The sequence below is a fragment of the Mirounga angustirostris genome, unplaced genomic scaffold (genome assembly GCF_029215605.1).
Source record: "Mirounga angustirostris isolate CCGP_5_RB_7025 unplaced genomic scaffold, mMirAng1.0.hap1 SCAF_5, whole genome shotgun sequence".
NCBI classification, from domain to species: domain Eukaryota; kingdom Metazoa; phylum Chordata; class Mammalia; order Carnivora; family Phocidae; genus Mirounga; species Mirounga angustirostris.
In genome coordinates this window covers 20,581,080-20,608,644 of record NW_026991713.1, presented here as the reverse complement: position 1 = coordinate 20,608,644, position 27,565 = coordinate 20,581,080, and the positions used below count along the sequence as shown (strand labels likewise).

The window sequence follows — 27,565 nt, the reverse complement described above, 5'->3', positions numbered from 1 at the left end:
TTTGGAAGTTTTCCTTCCATTTCTATTTTTTGGAACAGTTTCAGAAGAAAAGGTATTAATTCTTCTTTAAATGTTTGGTAGAATTCCCCTGGGAAGCCATCTGGCCCTGGGCTTTTGTTTGTTGGGAGATTTTTGATGATTGCTTCAATTTCCTTAGTGGTTATAGGTCTGTTCAGGTTTTCTCTTTCTTCCTGGTTCAGATTTGGCAGTTGATACATCTCTAGGAATGCATCCATTTCTTCCAGGTTATCTAATTTGCTGACATACAGTTGCTCATAATATGTTCTTATAATTGTTTGTATTTCTTTGGTGTTGGTTGTGATCTCTCCTCTTTCATTCATGATTTTGTTGATTTGGGTTATTTCTCTTTTCTTTTTGATAAGTCTGGCCAGGGGTTTATCAATCTTGTTAATTCTTTCAAAGAACCAGCTCCTCGTTTCGTTGATCTGTTCTACTGTTCTTTTGGTTTCTATTTCATTCATTTCTGCTCTGATCTTTATTATTTCTCTTCCCCTGCTGGGTTTAGGCTTTATTTGCTGTTTTTTCTCCAGCTCCTTTAGGTGTAGGGTTAGGTTGTGTATTTGAGACCTTTCTTGTTTCTTGAGAAAGGCTTGTATTGCTATATACTTTCCTCTTAGGACTGCCTTTGCTGCATCCCAAAGATTTTGAACAGTTATGTTTTCATTTTCATTGGTTTCCATGCATTTTTTAAATTCTTCTTTAATTTCCTGGTTGACCCATTCATTCTTTAGTAGGATGCTTTTTAGCCTCCATGTATTTGAGTTCTTCCAACTTTCCTCTTGTAATTGAGTTCTAGTTTCAAAGCACTGTGGTCTAAACATATGCAGGGAATGATCCTAATCTTTTGGTACCAGTTGAGACCTGATTTGTGACCTAGGATGTGATCTATTCTGGAGAATGTTCCATGGGCACTAAAGAAGAATGTGTATTCCGTTGCTTTGGGATGGAATGTTCTGAATATATCTGTGAAGTCCATTTGGTCCAGTGTGTCATTTAAAGTCTTTATTTCCTTGCTGATCTTTTGCTTAGATGATCTGTCCATTTCAGTGAGGGGGGTGTTAAAGTCCCCCACTATTACTGTATTGTTGTCAATGTATTTCTTTGCTTTTGTTATTAATTGCCTTATATAATTGGCTGCTCCCATGTTAGGGGCATAGATATTTACAATTGTTAGATCTTCTTGTTGGATAGACATTTTAAGTAGGATATAGTGTCCTTCCTCATCTCTTATTACAGTCTTTGGTTTAAAATCTAATTGGTCTGATATAAGGATTGCCACCCCAGCTTTCTTTTGGTATCCATTAGCAAGGTAAATCATTTTCCACCCCCTCACTTTCAATCTGGGAGTGTCTTTGGGTCTAAAATGAGTCTCTTGCAGACAGCATATCGATGGGTCTTGTTTTTTAATCCAGTCTGATAGCCTGTGTCTTTTGATTGGGGCATTGAGCCCATTTACATTCAGGGTAACTATTGAAAGATAGGAATTTAGTGCCATTGTATGGCCTGTAAGGTGACTGTTACTGTATATTGTCTGTGTTCCTTTCTGGTCTATGTTACTTTTAGCCTCTCTCTTTGCTTAGAGGACCCCTTTCCATATTTCTTTTAGGGCTGGTTTCATGTTTGCAAATTCGTTTAGTTTTTGTTTGTCCTGGACGCTTTTGATCTCTCCTTCTATTTTCAATGACAGCCTAGCTGGATATAGTATTCTTGGCTGCATATTTTTCTCGTTTAGTGCTCTGACTATATCATGCCAGTCCTTTCTGGCCTGCCAGGTCTCTGTGGTTAGGTCTGTTGCCAATCTAATGTTTCTATCATTGTAGTTACATATCTCTTCTCCTGAGCTGCTTTCAGGATTTTCTCTTTGTCTCTGAGACTCATAAGTTTTATTATTAGATGTCAGGGTGTTGACTTATTTTTATTGATTTTGAGAGGGGTTCTCTGTGCCTCCTGGTATTAATGTATTGAATTTAGTGCCATAAATCTCACTTTCTAAAATTTCTAGTGCCGTTAAAATTTCTGATAGGGAAACAAGCCATTGAAACATATCCTTGTCAATACTAGAAGTATTACTATTCACTCAGCTTAGCTTTTTACTTTATATAATTCCTGTCCTAGTGGAAATCATGTTGTAGATAAAGGAGTAAGAAATTAAGAAGTTTGGAGACCTATAGATTAGTCTCAACCTCCACTAGTGGAGCTGATAGCTTTAGATAACTGTGAGCTCCAGTTTCATTTGGGGATCTGGGATTGGCTTAGAGCTTATGAATGTAATTGTGGTCTACCTGTGAGATTGGACATCCCTCAGAGCTGGGAGCAGATCGTCTCCTTCTTTTGCATATATTTCAGCACTTAGCACAGTGGTAGGCATATTGTAAATGTGTAATAAATATTTGATGAATTAAAAGCTAAGTATTTGGAGAAAGTTGTATGTAGACATTTTTTGTATACTTGAAAGTTGCTGAGATCTTCAGCATTCTCACCACACATTAACTATGTGATATCATGGATATGTTAATTACATCTTGGTAATCATTCTATAATGGCAAATATTTATTGAGTGCTTATTAGAGACAGGTACCGTTCCAGACACATGACTCATCTAATCTTCACAATAACTCTTTGGGATAGATTTTGTCTTTTTCCTTTGTTGACATATGAAGAAACTAGGCATAGAAGTGCAAGGCCACAGTCCAGACTTGAATCCAGAAGGTCTGGCTCCAGAATCTGTTCTTAATCACCATGCTCTGTTGCAGTCTGGAAAATATATTGTAATATTCTAAGTCTGAAGTTAATTGAAAAAATAAAAAGTTACATCAAAACTTAATTCTCATTTCATATCCAAGGAACAGCATGGATCACAGCTTCCCCACATCAGATTAAAAAAAAAAAAAAAACCTTGACTATATTTCTTTCTAATGATGTGATTTTTTTGTGAGGTGAGTAAATTAAGGTCACTGCCAGTGGATCCTTACCACCATTGCCCATATGCAAGACCTCACTAAAACATGTTGCTGTGTTTTGGCACCTGGGTGGCTCAGTCAGTTAAGTGTCTGCCTTTGGCTCAGGTCATGATCCCAGGGTCCTGGGATCAGGCTGCCATCTGACTCCCTGCTCAGCGGAGAGTCTGTTTCTCCCTTCCCCTTACCCCTCCCCCTGCTCTTGTTCTCAAAAAAACAAATAAAAATCTTTACAGAAACAAAAATGTGTCGGTATGTTTAGTACAACTTCCAGCCAGGCCTTTGTGCTGCAAGAGTACCTACTCTAAGCTGTGAAGATGTTTATCTATGTGACCATTTTCTCTGAAATTCCCTTCTTTATATCCCTACACCTGTCATGCATCCACCCAGTGCACTCCTAAGAGTCAGATTTTGTGGAAGCATATGCCTTTTCATCAGTTTATTTGCAGAATATATTCAAGCATTGATTGGCTGTGCTTATCAAATTCTCCACTCTAAATAATATGTAAATCCTAAAATAAATGATTTCCCATTAGGTTTCTATCGTTAAGTCTTAGCAGTCTGTTGTGATGGAAGAGTTTGAGACCAGAAGATCTGATTTTAGTTTTTACTCTGCTGCTGAAATTGTGGTGTTGTCTGGGCCTATCATGGAACTGTTTTAGACTCCAGCTTCCTCATCTAGAATACGAGGTTGTTGGAACAGGTGATCTGTACGCTTTCTTCCAACTCTAATGTTACATGCTTGTGGAATTTTACAATCCAACACAGTTGTTTAAAAGGGAGAAAAGCAGTTGTCATACAACAATGATTTAATACACAACCCTGTTTTTTTTTTCATCTTTATTGAGATATAATTAAAAATATTTAGGGGCGCCTGGGTGGCTCAGTTGGTTAAATGTCTTCCTTTGGCTCAGGTCATAATCTCAGGGTCCTGGGATTGAGCCCCAGGTCCATCTCCCTCTCCTTCTGTGGCGCACTCTCTCTCAAACAGATAAATAAAATCTTTAAAAAATAAATTTAAAGTATACAACTATCAAGTTAATTACCACATTCATCATCTCACATATTACTCTGTGTGTGTGTGTGTGTGTGTGTGTGTGGTATATATGTATATATGTATGCAGTGAGAACACTTAAGTTCTACTCTCAGCAAATTTTATTTGTATAATATGGTATTAGCTGTATTTACAACATTCACCAGTGTTACCCATTCAATCCATAGACCTTATTCATCCTAGAATTGAAAGTTTGTACCAGCCTCATCCTGTTTGCTCCTGTTTGCTCCACCCCCTGAACCCTAGGGATCACCAATTCATTCTGTTTCCATGAGTTTTTTTTTTTTAGACTTTTTTTAGATTATACATACAAGTGAGATCATGCAGTAATTGTCTTTATCTAGGTTCATCCATGTATTGCAAATAGCAGGATTTCCTTCTTTCTTATGGCTGAATAATATTACATTAATAATATTATATAATACATGGTATATACCAAATTTTCTTTATCCATTGATGGGCATTTAGGTTGTCTCTATGTCTTGACTATAGTAAAAATTTTTGCAGTGAACATGGGGGTAGAGATATCTCTTCAAGATAATGTTTAGATTTTTTTTTGGATACACACTTAGAAGTAGGATTTCTGGATCATATAGTAGTTCCAGTTTTAATTTTCTGAGAAGCTTCTATACTATTTTCTATAGTGTCTGTACCAGTTTACATTCTAACCAGTAGTGTACAAGGGTCCCCTTTTCTACACATCCTCACCAACATGTGTTATTTCTTGACTTTTCAATAATAGACACCCTAGCATGGTGTGAGGTGATACCTCATTGTGGTTTTGATTTGCATTTCCCTGAGGATTAGTGATATTGAGCATCTTTTCATGTACCTGTTAGCCATTTGTATGTCATCTTGGGAAAAATGTCTGTTCAGACCTTCTGCCCATTTTTAAATTGGATTCTTTCCTTTTTTGTTATTGAGTTGTATGAGTTCTTTATATATTCTGGTTATTAACCCCTAATCAGATATATAGTTTGCAGACATTTTCTCCCATTTAGTAAGTTGCTTTTTCATTTGGTTGATAGTTTCCTTTGCTGTGCAGAAGCTTTTTAGTTTAATGTAGTCCCACATATTTATTTTCTTTTGTTGTCATTGCTTTGGATATCAAATCTAAAAGAACATTGCCAAGACCAGTGTCAAGGAGCTTACCTCCTATGTTTCCTTCTAGGAGTTTTACCGTTTCAGGTATTCCATTCAAGTCTTTAATCCATTTTGAGTTGATTTTTGTGTATGGTGTAAGATAAAGGTCCAGTTTCATTCTTTTGAATGTAGCTATCCTGTTTCCCTAACACTATTCATTAAAGACATTGTCCTTTCCCCATTGTATATTCTTGGCTCTTGCATGAATTTATTTCTGGATCCTCTTTTCTGTTCCATTGATCTGTGTGTGATTTTTATGCCAGTACCATTTTGTATTGATTAGTATAGCTTTGTTACATAGTTTGAAATCAGGAAGTGTGATGCCTACAGTTTTGTCCTTCTTTCCCTAGATTGCTTTGGCTATTTGGGATTTATTGTGGTTCCATACAAATTTTAGGATTGTTTGTTCTATTTCTGTGAAAAATGCTATTGGGATTTTGATAGAGATTGTATTCAATCTGTGGATTGTTTGGACATTTTAACAATATTCTTCTGATTCATTAGCACGGAATATCTAATCACTTATTTGGGTCTTTTTAAATTTCTTTCATCAATGTTTTGTGGTTTTCAGTGTACAGATCTTTCATCTGCTTGGTTAAATTTATTTCTAAATGTTTTACTCTTTTTGATGCTACCATTAATGAGATTGTTCTCTTAATTTCTCTTTCAGATAGTTTGTTCTTAGTGTATAGAAGTGTGGCTGATTTTTGCAGGTTGTTTTTGTATCCTGCAACTTTACTGAATTTATTAATTCTAAGAGTTTTGTTGGAGTTTTTAGGGTTTTCTATAAATAATACATCATGCAAACTGAGAGAATTTTACTATACTTTCTCTTTTCCAATTTGAATACCTTTCAATCTTTTTCTTACCTAATTGCTCTGGGTAGGACTTCTAGCACCATTTGAATATGTGTGGTCAAAATAGGCATCCTCATATTGTTCCTGGTTTTACAGGAAAAGCTTTTAGCTTTTCACTGTCGAGGATGATGTTAGCTGTGAGCTTGTCATGTTTTTATTTTTATTATGTTGAGGTACATTTTTTCTATACTCAGGTTGTTGAGAGTTTTATTATGAAAGGATGTTGAATTTTGTCAAATGATTTTTCTGCATCTGTTGAGATGATCATATCATTTTTATCTTTCACTTTGTTAATGTGGTGTATCACATATATTGATTTGCATATGTTGAACTATCTTTGAATTCCAGGAATAAATCCAGCTTGATCATGGTGTATGTATGATCCTTTTAATGTGCTGTTGAATTGAATTTGCTAATATTTTGTCTGAGGATTTTTGAGGATGTTCCTCAGGGATGTTGGCCTGTAATTTCCTTTTCTTGTAGTGTCCTTGTCTGGCTTTGGTATCAAAGTAATGCTGGCCTCATAACATGAGTTTAGAAGTGCTCTCTCCTCTTCAGTTGTATTTTGGAAGAGTTTGAGAATGATTGGTATTCAGTTTTTTAAATGTTTGGAGAATTCACCAATGAAGCCATCTGTTCTTAGACTTTCATTTCTTAGGCTTTTGATTACTGATTTTTATCTCCTTATTAGCAATTGGTCTATTCAGATTTTCTGCTCATGATTCAGTCCTGGCAAGTTGTACATTTCTAGGAATTTATCCATTTTTTCTAGGTTATCTAATTTGTTGGCATACAACTATACATAGTAGTTTTCTATTGATTCTTAGTATTTCTGTGTTATCAGTTGTAATCCCTCTTTCATTTATTAGTTTTCTTTTTTTCTTAGTCTAGCTAAAGGTTTGTCAGTTTTGTTGATCTTCTCAAAACAAACAAACAAACAAACAACTCTCCATTTCACTGATCTTTCGAGTCTGTTTTCTTTTTACTCTGATCTTTGTTAGCTTCTTCCTTCTGCTAACTTTGGCGTAAGTTGTTTTTCCTTTTCCAGTTCTTGAGGTGTAGAGTTAGGTTGTTTGAGATGTTTCTTTTTTCTTAATGTAGGTGTTTATCACTATAAGCTTCTCTCTTACAACTGCTTTTGCTGTTTCCTGTACATTTAGTATGTTGTGTTTCCATTTTATTTTGCTCATATTTTCTGATTTCCCTGTTGATTTCTTCTTCGACCCATTGGTTGTTCAGGAACATGTTGCTTAATCTCTACATATTTGTGTATTTTCCTTTTTTTTTTTTTGTAATTCATTTCTAGTTTTATACCATTGTGGTTAGAAGTGATGCCTGATAGGATTTCAGTATTCCTAAATTTATTAGGACCTGTTTGTGGTCTAACATATGATCTATCCTGGAGAATGTTCCATTGCACTTGAGAAGAATTTGTCTTTGCTGTTGGATGGAATGTTCTGTATATATCTATTAATTCCATGTGGACTAACGTATTATTTATGTAAGCCTTATGGACAGGCTTTCAACACTGTGTAACAGATGACAAAATAATTTTAAAGATCATATAGAATAAAGCTCATATAGAATAAAAATATACCTTGCTTTGAGCTATCTCAAATCCTTTTGCTAAATATTTTTGCAAAGTAAGGGATAAATTATTTTAAATGTTTAAGAAAAAAATATACATTTACAATTTAAGGCATTTCAAATGGGCCTTAAGATATAAAAATTGTCTGCCATACAAATTTTTATTAATTAGCTGTATCAGAAATTTAATTAAGTAATACTGAAATTAGTCAAGATCAGTTTTATAACTCAAATCACATAAATAACCTTCATTGTTCTTCCGGAAATAATCATTGTAAATTTGATTAAAAAGTTAAATTTCAAAGTGCATGTAATTTAGTGTCATTTTGTTTCTGTTTTTCAAACATTTGTTAAACCTAGTGTCTATAGAAGCACATTATACAGCTAAAAATCTAATTGTACCATTATTAGCATAGAGCTGTAATCAGTAAATAATTAGTGGGCTGTATTCTGAAGTTAGTTTTGATAAATTTTTAGACTTTTCTGAATTAACATTTGTTTTATGGCCAGTGAAATTAAATATTGATTAAGGAAATTCAGACAGAGCCAACTTTACCATCTGTCTCCTTCCCTGTCCCCTGAGTACACTGCCTTGAACATCTGGGAGGCCATGCTGACTCTGGGGAAGGCTCATTATCAGTGGTGATGGCCTGGGATAGGCTGAGAGACCAGGGTGTTGGAATCATTAGCAAAAATATTAATCAGATTAAGAAGACATGGGAACCTGGATTAGTGTTTTATTGCTATGGTAACAAATTATCACACACTTGGTGGCTGAAAATGACACAAATTTATTATCTTAAAGTTCCGCAAGGTAGAAGTTTGACACAATTCTCACTTGCCCAAATCAAACTGTTAGCAGGGCTTTGTTTCTTTTGGAGGCTCTAGGGGAGAATTTGTTTCCCTTCCTTTTTCAGCTTCTAGAGCTGCCATATTCTTTGCCTCATGGTCCCTTCCATGAGCCAGCAATCGAGCATCTCTCTCTGACCCCAGCCACAAAAGGTTCTCTGCTTTTAAGGCCTGATGATGAGATTGGGTTTCCCCATATAACCCAGTATAATCTCCCCATATCAAAGTCCTTAATCAAATTTGCAAAGTCCTCTTTGCCGTGTGTATGGTACCATATTCACAGATTCCAGGAGAACCGTTATTCTGCCTGCCACAGGGCCTAAATTCAGGGTATTGGATTCACTGTCTGTACTTCCTGTGTTTACTGCCCATCTTCTCATTCTTCAGCTTTTTGTATTTTGGCATCCATTTCTGTCTCAGTTCACTTTAAACCTCTCTCTGTTCTCAACTTCTTCAATGTTCCTTTAGCATGCAGTCAGTCCCTTTGACTCCCTTCTCCTACTGAGAGCAATATTGCTATGTAGGCTAGTCAGGCTGCCTGGGTTCAAATCCTGGCTGTCCCACTTATGTGTGACCTTTGGTAAGTTACACACTATTTCTGCACCTCAATTTTCTCATCTGTAAAATGGAAGTAAAGAATGTGTATGTCTCATGTATGATTGACACAATGATTAAATGAGTTAACATATTTGTTTCTCTTAGAATGATGCCTGGCAAGTAGTAAACCCTCCACAAATGCTAACAATTGTTGCTGTTATTTTGGTTACTCCCCTTCTAGAAGTTCCCTCAAGATTTATCTGAGATCTCATTTCTTTTCTACAAAAATTACGGTATCTCTCAGAGATTTAGCATTAATCTGTCTCCTTCACTGCCCCCCCAGTGCAGTTCTAGGCAAATAACTCCAGCCAGCAACATTTCCAAACTCCACACCTCTATTTCTGGCAGTGCTGGGTGAACCATTTTATTTGGATGTCCAAATCCAAAGACTATGGCTTAAAAATAATACCCTGGAAAAGAGTTATTTTTCTAGGGGGAGCCAGAGACCTAGCATATCCAAAGCTTAATCCAACATCTTGCCTATCAAATATCCCATCTGTTTTTATTTCTGCTACTATCTTCAGATCCAAAGATAATTTTGATTCTTTCCTCACACCCCTAAACCCCAAAAAGCTTATCAAATTCTACAGAATCTACTTGCAGTCTCTCTGTTTGTATCCTTACTATCCTTACTGCCACTGTTCTGATCCAGGCGCCTATGGTTTTTACCCTGATCTTTTTCCCCAGTTGAAGTAGGCAGTCTCTTCTTAAATCCCTGTTCTGATGATGCACCCTCCCAACCTTGCTCACATATCTTCAGTGATTCCTCATTGTCCTAAAATGAAGGTTATACTCTTCGTGCAGCATTCAAGGCTCTTGACAAATTGTCTAAAAATTTTAAAATTCCATACAAAAGTCAGTTTTTCTTGTCATTACTTTCAGTCTAAGTAGCCAGTGTTACTGCTCACCTATCTTAAACATTTTTGAAACTAGATAGTTCTTCCTTCCATGAATTCACTCTGTTCTTGTATACCCTCATGCCCTTGTTGCCTTGTTGCCAGGAATATTCTTTCCCTCCATCTTTGCCTATTAGAAACTTACCCAGGGGCGCGTGGGTGGCTCAGTTGGTTAAGCGACTGCCTTCGGCTCAGGTCATGATCCTGGAGTCCCGGGATCGAGTCCCGCATCGGGCTCCCTGCTCGGCAGGGAGTCTGCTTCTCCCTCTGACCCTCCTCCCTCTCATGCTCTCTGTCTCTCATTCTCTCTCTCTCAAATAAATAAATAAAAAATCTTAAAAAAAAAAAAAAAAGAAACTTACCCAGCTGTCTAAACTTAGTGACACCAGGTACTGCTCTCTTCATGAAGCCTTTCCTTATAGCCTTTCCCCACAACTCTGAGTGGGGAAAACTACAGCCCAAATCTGACTCACTGCCTGGTTTTAAAAGTAAAACTTTATTGGAACTCAGCCACACTCCTTTATTTATAAATTGTCAGTGGCTTCTTTAGAGCTATACTAGCAGAGTTGAATAATTGCAACAGAGATCATATGACCCACAAAGCAAAACTACTATATGACTCTTTATAGGAGAAGTGTGATTGGAGTGTACATAATCTGAATACCTCCCTTGTGGCCCTTTCACCTCTCCTTTCTGTTAGAGTTACTTCTGCATACTTTTTTTTTTTCCTTGCAGGAACACAGATTCTGCCTTCATCATCCTTGTTTCTGTGATTGGGCCTAGGAGGGTGTAGAGCTTAGTCATTATCAGTAGAAATAAGTTATTTTGTAAAAAAGAGTTCTAACTAAATTTTTGCTCACTTGCCTAAATGACCAAAATCTTGTATAAAGTACTATTCCTTTTAGTGGGTTAATGCTTATCATTTGATGTTACTGGTAATAAGACATTTTGTTTCACTTCTAGAAGCATTTTATTGATTGCCAAGATAAGTTAAAGTTGAGTCCAAGGATCTTAAGGAATAATGTTCTTATGCTATTTAAGTTGCTCACTTGGAGATACCACTTAAGTGGTTCCCCTGAAATTTAGGAATTGCTGTGTTTACTTTTTCACAATGTGTGGGTTTTACCATGTGAAGTGGACACCTAGTTTCTTGGTTATTTTTGTTGCCTACCCCTAACTGTATGTACATGGGGTGTGATGACATTTGACCACACCACTGTCTATTATGAAAAATTCCAAATAATTAAATTTGTTTTAGAAAAACCAGAGTTGCCTTTTCACTGGCTGCTTAAGGAAAGACAAAATGACCTGATCTTTTTTAAATCCAAGAAGTGTTGATATCTTTCTCCAGGTGACATTGGAAGACCTAGCTCTTTGCTTTTAGGACTGGGGTATGCCTCCTTTGTCAGACTCTGAGCTCCGTGAATGTAAGGACTTTATCCTTTAATCTCTGAATCCTTGAATCCTCAGTGCTTAGCAGAGTGAGCTCTTAACAAATGTTTGTTCCATGAACCAATCAAAAACAATTGAAGGTCTCAAAAAGAGCTCTTTCCCAAGATGTTAATTTTAAACGATACTCTTGTAATTGCCTACTTCCATCTTGTTTACATCCTTAAATATGATCTATGACAAATTTCATGTTAGAAGTTTTATATCTGTGTGTGTGTTGGGGGGGTGGAGTACATTGTGTCTAAAGCCACAGAACACAAGGAAAACCCTTAAACTTTCATGGATGACAAGAATTCCATAGCCATTTTCTCAGTGCTCCCCAGTGTGAGAATGTAAGATTTAGGATAAGTAAAATATTGCAGGATGAGGTGAAGTGAGAAATCCAGGGTTTAGATTAGCCTTCAGAGTAGTGAAGAAAAAAAAAAAGATGACAAAAATGTCATAAAATGAGAAAATCTTGGGGAATAAAGGTGAAGGATAGCACACATGAAGTTTTTGAGAACCTTCCAAGGAAGTTCTCAGTGATGTTGTCATTGATTTATGAGGATGTAGAAGCTTTAAGTGTTAAAATTGAAAGGGATGGATTTCCAAGTCTCTGATAACCAGGGTTCAGGAGAAAACAGAATTCTAACAAATGAACAGACTAATAAAAGTGATTCTTACGTTGCATAGGAGGGATTGTGTTACGGAAATTAAGAGGTAGTGAAGCACTCAGGGTCTGGCAACAGTGGGAGCTTAACTATTTGTAAAGAGGCAAGGGTAATATTAGAGCCCAGCAGAAAGAGAGCTGTGGAAAAGGGGCCATCCAATAGGAGTAGATCTTGTAGAGGACCCTCAGAAGTGCTGAACTAAGAGGGGGGGGCGGGCAGGAAATAATTAACTCAGGCAAAACTATGCAAGCACGTTTCATGTCTCTGCTTTCATTATGTCCAGTGCAAGTCATGATGACCACGTCCAAAATCAACAGAGCAGGGAACATACTTTCCCTCCTTATTGGGAAGTACTGATGGGCCACATGGTAGCGAGAAGGTATGAACTGGGGACAGTAATTCCCTGTGTCACTGTGGTTTCCTGAAATGAAGTGCTTCTGGTAAAATTCTGTAGTGGGGGCGGGGGCGAGGAAACTCTCAATCAGCCTCAGGCATAAGAAACAAAGAAGTTACAAAAAGGGTATATAGGATCTAGAGGTGGCTTTGAAGGAGAGAAACCCTGGTAATTTATCTGCAGCACTTTATTTTAATTTAGTAATGCTGGTTATACATTCTTATAGGCTCCTATCCTTTCTGATTCTGTAAATTCTTTATGTAGACATTGAACCAAAAGTTAAATCTAGGTAATATATCTAATCTTTAGCATTTTGGTCTTTTTTCAAAGTGCTTGAATGCCAAGTTCATGTGGCTTTAGATAGACAACTGTCACAAAAAATTACAAGTAACAGTGACTTGGAAGTTTTGATGTGTTTTGATGTGTTGGTACTGCTGGATTTGTGTAATATGTTGATGCCAGTCCATCAAATAGCCTGCTACAATGCAGGGAGACCAAACTGAAGGAGACATGACACACCCAAGGACCTGGTGTGATGGAGGAAGGTTGGATTGTAGCAAATCCTCTCATCAGATCTACTAAGACTAAACAGTGCTCCATCTTCAGGCCTCCAGAGGGATCTCAAATGGGTTACATCTCCACATTTGTGACTGCTCCCTGGAATGTGCCCACATTGAGTTACCCACCATTTCCGACACTCAAAGCTCCTCAGAATGTTTGCCGTGGGTCCACCTGAGCTCATCTGACTGAGGTTGCACAAATTCTGCCCCCTGTAATGGGATTATACCTAAGCTAATAATAATTGGCGTACACCCTTGGCTATGTGCAATCTCCATGTTTGAGTCTTCTTCCTCCCTAGGATATGGGGGGGTATCAGCCTATTTTATAAATATTTTGTAAAATGTATTTTGAACCAAATAAAAGAGGATTAGAAAAGCTCCAGAAGTTTGGGAAAGCAATTCTAAGCCTGAGAAGCAGCCAGGAGAATTTTCACTTCTCTTCTCATAAGTGTTTTGGGAAGAGGAAGTGCCAGATTCGTTCTCTACTTTGTAGTTAAATCTGAGAAAAAAGAGAAAAGTAGAAATAAATATCCCCTTGCACAAATTACTTTTTTTCTTAATCAGGAATAGGTGAGTTTTATGTTTTGCTCATGGTAGTGACATTCAAAACATAGGTTTTCAGTGGTTTGAAAAGTAATTTATCTAAGAAATGACAAGGAGAGTGATGCAACACAGAGGCGCTCTGGCTGCAAGTTGTAAAACATCGGCAGAACTGCAGATGTTCCCGTGGCACAGAGCTCTTCTGAATCACAGGAGTGACATTTAGATGAAAGCAAATCGCTTTTACATGGGTGCATTTCTGCACAATGCACCCATAGCTAGTGCACCTTGGAAGTGAGCCAGAGAGAAAGAGCACCAAAGAATTTTATTTTATTGAGAAAAATACTCCCATTTTTAGATAGGATTTTAAGGAAAATATAAGGTACTTAAAAGAAATCTGAGCTTGTGTTCTCTTATCAAAATATTAAACCTTTATTGTGTTTCTGTGGACTCAACGAATTTCTCAGAAGATTCAGGCCAAGTAGGAAATATGGGCTTGAAATTTGGGAGACAGAGCGAGTGACTTTGGGAGATGACCACATGAAGACAATAGCTGGAGATGTGGGATCTGGAAGATTGCTTGCGGTGAGGATTAAGAGAGAGAAGAGCAAAGTCAAAATGTTGGGAAATACCGCCCCCCCCATGGTAGACTGATAATAGCCCCCAAATATGCATCCGTGTTTTTTTTTTTTTTTAAGATTTTTATTTATTTGTTTAATACAGAGAGAGAGAGCACAAGTAGGCAGAGCAGCAGAGAGAGGGAGAGGGAGAAGCAGGCTCTCCGCCAAGCAGGGAGCCTGATGCGGGGCTCGATCCCAGGACCCTGGGACCACGACCTGAGCCGAAGGCAGACGCTTAACAACTGAGCCACCCAGGCACCGCTATGCATCCATGTTCTAATCCGCAGAGCTTGTGGAGGTGAACTTATTTGGAAAGAGTTTATAGATGTGATTAAGGACCTTAAGATGAAGAAATTATCCTGTATTACAGGTGGCCCCTAAATGCCATCACCCATGTCCTTATAAGAGAAAGGCAGAGGGAGATAGGAGGTGATGAGACCATGGAGACAGACATTGGAGTGATGTGGTCACAAGGCAAGAAATACCAAGGAATGCCAGAACCCATGAGTGGCTGAGAGAAGCAAAGAGAAAAGGGTCACCTCCAGAGCTTCTGGAGAAATCACAGTCCTCCTAACACCTTGACTTCAGACTTCTAGCCTCCAGAACAGGGAAATAATAAATTTCTGTTATTTCAAGCCACCAAAGCTGTGGTAATAAGTTATGGTAGCCCAAGGAAACTAACACCCCCACCTTTGGGAACAAGGAAGAGAGTTTCCAGTTAGGAGAGGGAGTAGCAAGAAGCATGAGTGTCATGGAAACCAGAGGAAAAGTTTAAAAACAGATGATCAGAGGCAATGGTGTTAAATTCTAGGGCCTAAGGAGTGAGAGTGAAAAGTGCAGGGAAGTCATTTATTTGATAGAAGGCAATGATGACCTCTGCCTTGCACTGTGTACCTGCTGTATGCTGGGCACTGCCCTAAGCACTTTGTAGGTATTAACTCATTCTCATGACTCTGTGAGGTAGAAACTGTTATTGTCCCCCTTTTACAGGTGATTAAACTGAGGCACAAAAGATTAAATAACTTGTACTAGGTAAAATAGGTAGAAAATGGTATGGCCAAGAATTGAACCCAGAAACCCTGGCTCCAGCACTCAACATTTTAACACCTACTATTCTTGCTCTCTTCATCCCTAAAGGTGTGTGTTTCTCAAAGCTCTGCCTCCAGATCTTTTATCAAGTAAGGTAGATGATAGGGCTCAAGAAGAAAAGGTACTTTTTTTGAAAGAGATTTTGAGGTAGAAAGGTGGTAAGATTAGAAACTTGACATTGCCTGGGCTCCATCTTAGCTGCGTTGGGGAGGAAGCTGTCTGCTGAAACCGAGGAAAGCAGCGAAGTTTCAGGCCTTAAGGAGTCTAGGAAAAGACGATGAATATATAGTGAAACAGGAAGCATGAAATTAAATATTTGTTGCACAGGTCAACATACTCAGTGTCATTTCCTTGGCTGGCTCTTGACTCTGCTCTGCCTGTTCTCAAGTAGTCCAGCATTCAGCTCTTGATTTCAGCTCAGGTCATGATCTCAGGGTTGTGAGATCAAGCCCCATGTCAGGCTCTATGCTTGGTGTGGAGCCTGCTTAAGACTCTATTCCTCGGTGGCGCCTGGGTGGCTCAGTCGTTGAACGTCTGCCTTCGGCTCAGGTCATGATCTCAGGGTCCTGGGATCGAGCCCCGCATCGGGCTCCCTGCTCAGCGGGAAGCCTGCTTCTCCCTCTCCCACTCCCCCTGCTTGTGTTCCCTCTCTCGCTGTGTCTCTCTCTGTCAAATAAATAAACAAAATCTTTAAAAAAAAAAAAAACTCTATTCCTCTCTCTTCCTTCAGCCCCTCCCCCTCCCTCTCTAAAAAACAAAAACAAAAAACCCGCAAAAAAACAGCCTATGTATTGATATATAATTAAGTAAATTCATCAGGTTGCATGCTGTAGTGGAAAAGATGAGGGCTAAAATTTCGGTTACTCACTTGTGTGACATTGGACAAGTAACCGGAGCCTCAGGTTTCCTATCTGTAAAATGTAGATACAAATTCTCTAGGGTGAGGCATTAACGGTGTAATGACCAATATTTAGCACTGTTCCTGGCATTTAATAGATGATCAGCCTCAACATTTTTTCCAAAAGTAATTAAGAACAAATTGGATGATGCAATTTATTGACTGATAATTCGTTTCTGAAGATGTAATTGCTGAGTCTTCGATAAATGTTAACTTTTCATATCTGGAGATTTGATGTCTTATGTGCTCTATCTCTCCCCCGTGGATTTAACCATTGTATAAAGAGAGCTCTGATGGGCCAGGTCCTTTATTTGAACCTCTGAGAAATCTTAATTTCTGGAGGGCCATATGAATTTGCTGAGACAGTAAGAATTCCTCCCCAATTCCCTTATAACATACCCATCTTCCCCATATCCATCCTTTCCTGGCAATACTCATGAATTTTTTTGACATATCCCCCCATGATCTACATTATTGTATTTTTAATATGGAATTCAACAATTCCAAGTACCTATACCATTTATTTTCACAGTGTAATTTTTATTGTCATTTGTAACATTTTACTTCCTTGAAAGGAGTTTTATATGAGCTAGAAGTAGCCACTGAGTCATAGTCCTGGTTCCTTTAGCCCAATAATCCTCTGTAAAAGGGACAAGGAGAAATGTTTTTTCAAGAGTGGTCCGTTTCATGGTTGCAGATTCAGACTGCATGTGCTGTCTGCTGTTGACTTAAAACATCTCCTAGCCCTTATGTCTGTCACCTGAAAATGTGTCTACATTCTGCATTCTTGGTGGGTCTACAGATAATTCATTTTGCATCTCTCTGGAAATATAGAACATACAACCATGGTAGGGAACATGACAGAGTGGAATAATACCAGGTTGATGCTATTGTGTTAGTTCTGCCCACAGAGAAACACCTAGGAGTAAAAGGCTCACACTTGCCTAGGCACCTGAGCATCAGAGTGGGGCATGCATTGTGAGGGGAAGACTGCCAGGTGGTCTCCCAAGGGGTCACCCACCATGGCTGGCCTTACCTGTGTGAATTTCCCAAGAACAAATCTCAGGCTCATAGCACTGTGGCCTTAGAAACCAGATCTGTGGGCAGATTCATTCTAAGCAGTCATGAGGAGATGTAAGTGTAGAAAGAAATTCAGGATGCCAGTTAGCCCACACTGAGAACCTTGGTTGCTGGGTTGATGGGAACATTGGTATGATTACTGTCTCCCTGCAGTGGAAACCAAATCCTAATCTGAAGATTGTCTGGTGAGTGCTGTTAGAGCAAGGGCAGAATAAGGAAGAATAAAGAATAGGCAAGGGCAGAATAAAGAGAAAAATTGTGTCTCAGCACTGTCTGGCTGTTGGAACGCTTAAACTTTTAGGCTGTTGTCTGGATGGGCACTACTCATGTTTGTTTATTACAAGTTTTGTTGTTGTTGTTGTTTGTTGTTTTTGTTATGCTTGGCTGACCAAACCTCATTCTGATTTGAGTCGTCCTTTCTTAACATTTGTTAGAATTTACAGTTTGGCCCAGGTCACATCATTTTTCCACCCATTGAGGAAATTTAAGATAACTCTTTATACCTCAGACATGACCCATGATTGTGGATTTACACTTTACCTCTGAGCAGGCTTTTATTTCCCTCTTTTCTGGGTTTAAATAGACCTCTTACTATGGCCTTCCAGTACTGATAAGTAGACGGTTTTTCCCTGCCAGGCTGTTTCTTCATCTATATAAGGCACCGGATTAGTTAGCCAACCAGTAAGGTAACTTCCAAATCTAATTTCTACCTTCAAATTTCAAGATATTCTCCTCTTAATAAAAAATTCTGCAATTTGGTGAAGCTCAACTTTCTTCCATCAGATGGCATAATTCCTGACCATGTTCCCCTGGCTTGTTGGCATTAAATAAGGCTAACATCTTTCCTTGGCCTTTTTTTTTTTTTTTTTAAAGGTCTGGATTTAGTCTTCCATGAGCTTGAATTCTAGCTCTGTCCTCACAGTGCTTCTTTAGACAAAACTTATCTTTCACATCTCACTGAGGCTTCTAAAATTACTTTCCAATTCTCTTTTCCATCAGTAATTTATTAGTTGGAAATCTGTAGTGAAAACATTATTTTATCAACTATTTGGTTACCTTGAAATATGGTTAGTAAAGGAAAGGCAAGGATAAATGCTTGCTTCTTTCCTTTTATCAATTTTCTGAATAATGAATTGGTGTTTTAGCAACCTCTAATGGTGATCAATGAGTGTTCTTTTAAAAAATCTTTTGATTATTAATAATTTTATTATTTTAAAATATCGAATTCTTTATATGGTTCCTATGTATCAGGTGTAGTCCATATTGATATAATCAGTGTAAGTCAATACAATCAATATTGTTTTTGGTGAGATTGACATGATGTCTAGAGTTTGCTTTAAACTACTCTAGCACCTAAAAAGCAAATCAACAACAAAGGGAGTGGAATATGATGAAACAAGATTAGAAAAATCTTTTTTTTCTCCCCAGCTTTATGGAAAAAATCTTGATATTTGTTGAAGCTAAATAATGGGTACATGGAATTTATTATACTAATCTTTTTGCTTTTGGTATGTTTGAAATTTTCCTGGGTAAATTACCTCTTAAAAGGTACATAATACTGATTATCAGAGGCATAAATCTGAGTTCAATCTTCAACTGAGGTCTATACATGAATCCTATGAAAAAAGTTGCTTGATTTTTTTTTTTTTAATTAAAAGTTGCTTGGGGACTCCTAGGAAGATGGCAGAGTAGGAGGACCCTAAGTTCACCTCATCTCACAGATACAACTAGGTAATACTTGCTTCAGAGCAAACAACTCAGAAAAGGACCCAAAGACTGGCCAAATTCCACAACTAAATGTGGAAAAGAGGTCACATTGAACAGGGTAGGAGAGGCAAGAGCTTGGTGGGAACCTAAACCCTGTAGATTTAACTGCTGGACAGAGGTTAGCCACAGGTACAGAGAGGGCTAAGAAACAGACTAACACACTGGGAGCCTATAAGGGAAAGAGAAATCCCTATAGCATTTGGCTCTGAGAATCAGGGACTAAATTTCATGAGTACTTAAAATCAGCAGGCCTTAAACCTTGGAACTTTAAAAATCAGCTGGCTCAGCTCTCAGAGCCCAGAGGGCAATAGGAAGCTGAGCCCTTACCCTTAAAGAGATAGCACAGCAAACAGCCTGTGAAGATGCAGCCTGGAAGCTGCAGTTTGAAAGGCACCTGGAGCTTACAGGAAGGAAAGTTAGTTACTAATATCAGAGTTTGCTGAGAGACTGTTCCAGGAACAAAGGAGCTGGCAGGTGCCATTTCTCTCCCCTACTCCTCATCATAAACACACAGCCACCTGTGGGAACCAGCAAGGCACCAGCACTCCCTACCTAACTTGCTTATACTGTGCCCTGCCCCTCCAGCCAGTCCTGCCTCAATCCTGGTGCTGCAGATCCCCTCCCTGAAAAGACCCACGGAGACCTCACCAACACTATATCTCCCAACCCCCTGTGGAAGATGTGGGCACTTTGTTAAGAATGCATCTCTCACCTGCAGGTACTTTGTGGAGTGGCCAGGCTAGCCCAGGTCTCTGCTAAGGCTGTATATCCCCTGTGGAGGAGGACCAGCACTACCTAGTTAAAAGTGCACAGCTGGCCCACTACTTTCAAGAGCAAGAGATGTAGCTGACTTCCCAAACACACAGAAACAGACACAGAGAACTGGACAAAATGAGGAGACAGAGGAATATATCACAATGAAAAAATTGGACAAAACCACAGCAAGAGACCTAAGTAAAATGGATATAAGTAACATGCCTGAGAGAGAATTTAAAATAATGATCATAAAGATACTGGGCTTGAGAAGAGTGGAGGACACCAGTGAGACCCTTAACAAAGAGATAGAAAACATAAATAAGAACCAATCAGAGATGTAGAACACAATAAGTGAAATTAAAAATAAACTTACTGGACTAAATAGGCTGGAAGAAGCAGAGGAATGAATTAATGACTAGAAGACAAAGTAATGGAAAGTAATAAAACTGAAAAATCGAGAGAAAAATTACGCAAAATGAGAATAGGCTTCGGGAACTCAGTGACTCCATCAAGCATAATAACATTGCGTTATAGGGATCCCAGAAGGAGAAGAGAGAGAAAAGGGGGCAGAAAATTTATTTGAAGAAATAATAGCTAAAAACTTTCCTAATTTGGGAAAGGAAACATTTCCAGATCCAGGAGGCACAGAGATCCCCCAACAAAATCAACCAAAGATGATCCACATGAAGACACATAGTAATCAAAATGGTGAAAAGTAGTGATAAAAATTTTTAAAAACAACCAGGGAAAAGAAATCAGTTACATACAAGGGAGTCCCCATAAGGCTATGGTGGATTTTTCACCAGAAACTTTGCAAGCCAGAAGTGGGTGACATGATATATTCAAAGTGCTGAGGGAGAAAAATCTATAGCCAAGAATACTCTATCCAGCAAGGCTATCATTCAGAATAGGAGAGATAGAGTTTCATAGACGAAAACTAAAGGAGTTCATGACCACTAAACCAGCCTTACAAGAAATAATAAAGGGAACTCTTTGAGTAGAAAGGAAAGATCATAAATGAGAGTATGAAAAATAGAAGATACAAAAGCAGTAAAAATAAGTATTTCTGTAAAAAATCAGTCAAGGGACCCATAAAATAAAAGGATGTAAAATATGATACCACATAACTAAAACCTGGAGAGGAGTAAAGAATGGGTTCAAACTTAAGCGACCATCAACTTAATAGACTGCCATATGCAGAAGATTTTATCTACAAACCTAATGGTAACCACAAATCAAAGTCCACTAATAGATATGTAAAGAATAAAGAGAAAGGAATCCAAGCATATCACTAAAGAAAACTAACAAGCCATGAAAGAAAGAGAAGAAAGAGAAGAAAGGATCTGAGAAAAACCACAAAAACAACCACAAAACAAGTAACAAAATGGCAATTAACACATATATATCAATAATTACCTTGAATGTAAATCGACTAAATGCTGTAATCCAAAGTCATAGGGTGACAGTGTTTAAAAAAACAAGACCCATCTGTATGCTTCCTACAAGAGACTCATTTCAGACCTAAAGACACCTGCAGATTGAAATTGAGGGGATGGAAAAACATTTATCATGCAGATGGGTGTCAAAAGAAAGCTGGAGTAGCAATACTTAAATCAGACAAAGTAGACTTTAAAACAAAGTCTGTAAAAACTTAAAACAAGGACACTATATAAATAAAAGCAAATATAAACTGTTGGGACTACATCAAAATAAAATGTTTCTGCACTGTGAAGGAAACAATTAATAAAACTAAAAGGCAACCTACTGAATGGGAGAAGATATTTGAAGACGTATTTGATAAAGGGTTACTATCCAAAATATATTTAAAAACTCAACACCTAAAAACCCACAAATAATTCAATTAAAAATGGGCAGAAGACATGAATAGACATTTCTCCAAAGAAACAGACACATGAAAAAATGGTCAACATCATTCATCATCTCATCATCAGGGAAATGCAAATCAAAACTATAATGAGATATTTACCTCACATTTGTCAGAATGGCTTAAATCAACACAAGAAACAGTAAGTTTTGGTGGGGAGGTAGAGAAAGGGCAACCCTTTTGCACTGTTGTTGGGAATACAAACTAGTGTAGCCACTGTGGAAAACAGTATGAGGGTTTCTCAAAAAGTTAAAAATAGAACTACCCTATGATCCAGTAATCACACTTCTGGGTATTTACCCCAAAAAATACAAAAACACTAATTCAAAGGGATTCATGCATCCATATGTTTATTGCAGCATTATTTATAATAGCCAAATTATGGAAGCAGCCCAAATGTCCATCAGCTGATGAATGGACAAAGAATATGTGGTGTGTATATATATATATATATATATATATAATGGAATATTATTCAGGCCATAAAAATATGAAATCTTGCCATTTGCAACAACATGGATGGAGCTAGAGAGTATGTTAAATGAAATAAATCAGAGAAAGTAAAATACCATGTGATTTCACTCATGTGGAATTTAAGGAAAAAAACAAATGAGCAAAAGAAAAAGAGACAAACCAAGAAACAGATTCTTAACTGTAGAGAACAAACTGATGGTTAGTGAAGGGGAAGTACATGGGGGGATGGGAGGATGGGTGAAATAAGTGATGGGCATTAAGGAGAGCATTTGTTGTATTGAGCACTGGGTGATGTATGGAATTGTTGAATCACTATATTGTATACCTGAAACTAACTAACACTGTATGTTAATTCTACTGGAATTAAAATATTTTTAAGAAAGGAAAAAAAATTGCTCGATTTTTATTGAAATTCCAGATACCCCAGCAATAGTTTCTAATCTAAATAAGTGCATATTTTCCCAGGATTTTGGAAAGAATTTTAATATTTGACTTTATTGGATCTCATTCACGAAACTCTTGTCATGAGAACTGAGAATGTCCACTTTTGAATGAACTAATGTTCAATGAATAATGCAATGTGAAAATCAATCAGTATCAGAATTCCAGTGTCATTAGCATCCCTTAAGAATTTGAACCATAATTACTTATGCTGTCTGTATTTCATGCCAGAAAATAATTTGGCAATTTAACCATTCAGAAGTGACTTCTTTAATAATAATGGTGCTATTTCTCATTCCAGGTTTAAGTTTATCTATTCATGGGGCTGAAAAGCGTTTGCAAATCCATCAACGGCGAAGTGTGGCAAGCCGCCCAGGATCACGTCGCCTGCCCGTGGTCAGGCATTCCTCACTTCCACCAGGCAGAAGGTCAATAAAAATGGAAGCAAGCTCTTCTGGAATCACCAATGGGAAAACCAAAGTCTTCCACCCAGGTAATGCATGGGAAATATTCAACAGAGACCCATTTTAGCAGCAACCTAATATTGCCTGCATTATATTTTTATTCCAGTTAAACTTGCCTTTTTATTTTTTTATGTTTATTTTTTTTAAACTTGCCTTTTTAAGGAGTCTTGTTTTTTCCCTTCTTTTCCCTTTGGTCGGTGGTAAATGTCACCAAGACCAAAAAGAAGAGAAAGAGCTTGATGTGTCAGAAAAGGTTAAGGCTACATTCTACCTATAATAGTAGAATCTAAATGAAAATCTGAGTGAGTAAACTCTTACTCAGTTCAGAAAAGCTTAATTGTATAATACAATAAAATAAAGATTTGGCCATTTTCTTGATAATTTGCTCTAAGATAATCCAGGGAAAAATTCAAGGTAAAAATGCCCACTTTGAAGCCTGCGTTATCTGATTTGCCTTGGCTGTATTGTCTGGAGATTAGGAGCGAAGACTGGGATTGTATTAAGTTTCAAGGCTCTGGAAAACATCTGTGATTTCTTAAAAATGTTAAAATGAGTTTAAATTAAAATAGGTAATTTCAACTAAAAGGTTTTATTTGCTTGTTTGGATGAGAGGCTTATCTAAGTATGCATTCATTCATTCATTCAGCGAATTTACTTTGAGCGCCTTCTACATGCCAGGCATTGTTTTGGGTGTTGAGAAAACATCAGTGAATAAGGCAACATTTCTGCCCATCTGATTCATAGAAACATTGAATTGTGAGGCAGTTTAGAAGTCCTGAACCTGATCCTGATTCCTCTGGTTATGTCCTGGCAGGTGGCCACCCAGCCCCAACTGAAGCCAAGCTTCCGTCTCTAGATACGTCACACTATCTCTCTCTCAACTGATAACCTTGTTTCCTAAACTCACTGAGCTACCCCAGGGCCATTGGGTGTGAATAACTGCAGATTCCTTACCCTCCACCTCCAAATTTATCTCTGCATTATTTTCATTCTACTTCTCTTTCCCCCAGTTTTCAGAAAGTGAAGGTCCTCCCATTGTCCTTGACCAAGACTTCACCTATGGCTTTGGCCACCCCTCCTCTCTTGAGCCTCACTCAGAATATGTACCCTCTTTCTCGTCTTTTCTCCTTCCTTGCTTTTGGCTTAAGAAGGCTTAAGCTTCTTCCATTCTAATCATTTTCTTTTGACACTGACCTTTTTTCTCTTCTGCCATGTTTCCTCCTCTAAAAGAATAATCTACTCTTGTTTTCTCTTCTCTCTCACTTCCTAGCCACTCTTGAACCTAATACAATCTGGTTTCTAGATTATCCACTCTATCACAGCTGTCTTGAGGCCCTTCGTGACCTCCTTTTATCACAGAATGCTGAGTGGCAGACTCTTCTGATGCACCAGACCAGTGTGGACCACCACTTCTTCCCCACAGCACTGTTCCCTTGTTTCCATGATGACCTTCTTTCTTGGTTCTCCTCTTACTTCTCTCACAGGTAACTTGGATGGTTTCCCAACCACTAGCATCTCTCTCTTCCCCTTGCTTCCTGTCCCAGTACATCCTTTATATCAAATCCAGAATAATTCATCTCTACCCCTAATCCTGTCATTCAGCTTGTTGATCCTACTGAATATGGGGTAAAGTTCAAACCTCTGAGCATGTAAAAAAACAAATGCCTTTCCTGATCTAGCTCTACTGCCTCTCATCCTTCATTTTTACCCCCTTCTGCCTTAAGCCTTATATTCTACTTTATCAGCCCCAGTTCAACCAGAAAAGCAGAACCAGGAGAAGATGGATATATAGAGATTTATTACAAGAAATTGGCTTCCATAATTGGGAAGGCTATGTAGGCAAGCCTGAAATCCATAGAACAGGCCATCATGAATGGCATGCTGGAACTTTTGGGCACAGCTGAAGCTGCTGTCTATATATAGGAGGAATTTCTGCAGAGAAGCCTCAGCTCTGCTTTTGAGACCTTTCAATTTATTGAATCAGTCCTGCCCAGATTATTTAGGATAATCTTTCTTACTGAAAGCAACTATTTATGGACTTTAATTATATCTACAAAACACCTCCACAGCAACACCTAGATAAGTGTTCATTGAGTAACTGGGGACTGTAGTCTAGCCAAATAGTCATATCAACCAGACCATCACATCTAATCAAACTGACTTGCTTTCAGTTCTCCATCACATGATGGTATTTCATGTCTCCCAACCTTTGTTCATGCTGCTCTCTCTAGGATGCCCTGGTTTTGTTCTATTATCTTTTAACATTTTAAAATTACCTGTCTGTCTCTCCACCATAAGGTCTTCAAGGGCAGGGATTATTTATCTTTGCACTTTCAGAAAACATTTGCAGGGTAGGATTGAACTGAATCTTCATTAGCTATTTTTCAGATTATTACAGTAGCTTTATTGTACATTTTTTTCAGCTTTCTTGGGATAACATTGACAAATTACAATAGCTTTCTAATTGTTCTATCTGACTTTCCTTCAACAAATGTTTATTGGAGGCCTATTAGGTTACCTGGTACTCTTCAAGTATTTGGGATACATCAATGAATGAGGAATGAGTCTGGAAGTTTGAGAAACAGCACAGAGGCCCCCTGAGCCTGGAATGAGGGGAAATACCAGCCTAGGAAGCTCAGATAGAGCAGGGCCTTGAAGGCCATTATAAGGACTTAGAGCTCTTTGCAAAATGGGAATTCTCACAGGTTTTTGAGCAGAATAATCCCATGATCTGACTTATTTTTTTTTTAAGATTTATTTATTTATTCTAGAGAGAGAGAGAACATAAGAGTGCACGAGCAGGTGGGGGGAGGGGCAGAGAGAGAGAATCTTCAAACAGATTCCCCACTGAGTGCAGAGCCTGATGCAGGGCTTGATCCCAGGACCCTGAGATCATGACCCGAATCAAAATCAAGAGCAGTATGATTAACTGACTGAGCTACCCAGGTGCCCTGATGTGACTTATATTTTAAGAGGACCACACTGGCAACTGTGTGAGAATACACTATAGATGGAGAGGGTGAAAGGAGAAAGGTCAGATAGGAGGCCATCATAACAGTCTGGTAAAAGGGATGATGGTAGCTCTAACTAAGGGTGGCAGAAATGGTAGTGAGAATTTGGATTCTGGAAGTATTTTAAAGTTGGGCCATCAGGATTTCCCAGTGGATTGGGTGTGGGGTAAGAGAGAAAGGAGAGCTAAAGATGGCTCTAAGGTTTTTGGCCTGAATAAATTGGATTGGTATCAACTGAGATGGAGAAGGCTGCAGGGGAAGCACATTCGGTGGGTTTTCGGGAAGAGTAGGGCCAAGATCAGAAGTCTGATTTTGGACATGATAATATCAAGAACTAGTGAGATCATGTGGGTGGTGAAATAAGCATGTCTTGGATGTGAGAGATTGGTCTGGGAAGAAGATATAAAATCAACTGTTGTTGACATATAAATGGTCTTTAAAGCCAAGTGATGAAAAGAGATGACAGAAGGAAGAAGTAAAGATGGAGAAGGGGAGATGATGAAGGGCTGGAATCTGAGTGACTCCAATAGTAAAGGTAGGAGAGAATGAAGACTAAGAAAGAATGACTGTCAAGGATGTCTAGAAACTAGAAATTACATGTTTTGGAAGTAAAGAAAGTTTATCAAGAAGAGAGGAGTGATTATATAGGATAATATTGCTGAAAGTCAAGTAAGATGAGAGCTAAGAGTTGGCCATTGATTTTAGTAAAGTGGCAATCGATGGTGATTTTGATAAGAACAGTTTTGGTGAAGTGGTGTGGATGAAACCCTGATTAAAGTGGGTTTAAGAGAAAATGGAAGGATATGAATTAGATATTGTGAATATAGACAACTTTTTAAAAAGCAGTTTTGCTGTGAAGGCTAGTGAACAAATAAGGCCCTGGCTGGAGAAGAAGTAAAGTCAAGAGAGCTTTTTGGTTTTTTCAAAATAGAACATCTCCAGCAGATAATTTATGATGTTCAGGAGAGGGGAGAATTCATGATGTGTGTGTCAGTGATAGATGAGAACTATGCACAATAGAATTATGAATAATTTATCTGTGATAACAGATGGGAAGACAGAGTACATGTGGCTCTTGGCAGTGTGATGAAGGTCTAAAAAGTTCTTTACTACTGTATCAGTTTTATCTGTAATGTAGGAAGCAAGGTCACCATTGAGAATGAGAATGAAGTCATTAAAGGGCTATTTGAGATTCATGGTCATGAAATTAAAGTAGGACAGGTCATCGTGGTTGTGTATTTTTCTTTAATTTTGTTTAGGCACATATATGAAGACATCGAATAGATGGACAGTTAACATTTAGTCAGGGTTGTGATTTTGCCAAGGAATTAGGAAAAGAGAGAGAGAGAATCAAAGGTGTATGAGAGGGAATGATGACAATTGGTTATGTGATTCAAGCTTGGTAAAGAGGAGAGTGAAGCCAATAAGGGAATGGGGGCAATGGGAAGTTGATAGAATCAGTTGGAGGTTCCAGAGGGGTTGAAAGGGTGTCAGGTTTAGGGTAAGAAGAAGAGCTAGAAAGTTA

The 27,565-nt window shown here is 38.1% G+C and overlaps 1 protein-coding gene across 1 annotated transcript in view; it reads left to right on the top strand.

Annotated features, from left to right (window-relative positions):
• The window catches only part of ANO4 (anoctamin 4), a 396,544-nt gene that overhangs the window by 143,717 nt on the left and 225,262 nt on the right, over positions 1 to 27,565 (top strand). The window contains exon 2 of the mRNA XM_045872759.3: positions 22,867 to 23,058. Coding sequence (XP_045728715.1) covers positions 23,004 to 23,058 — 55 coding nt within the window. The 5' untranslated portion in view covers positions 22,867 to 23,003. The remainder of the gene's footprint in view (positions 1 to 22,866; positions 23,059 to 27,565) is intronic.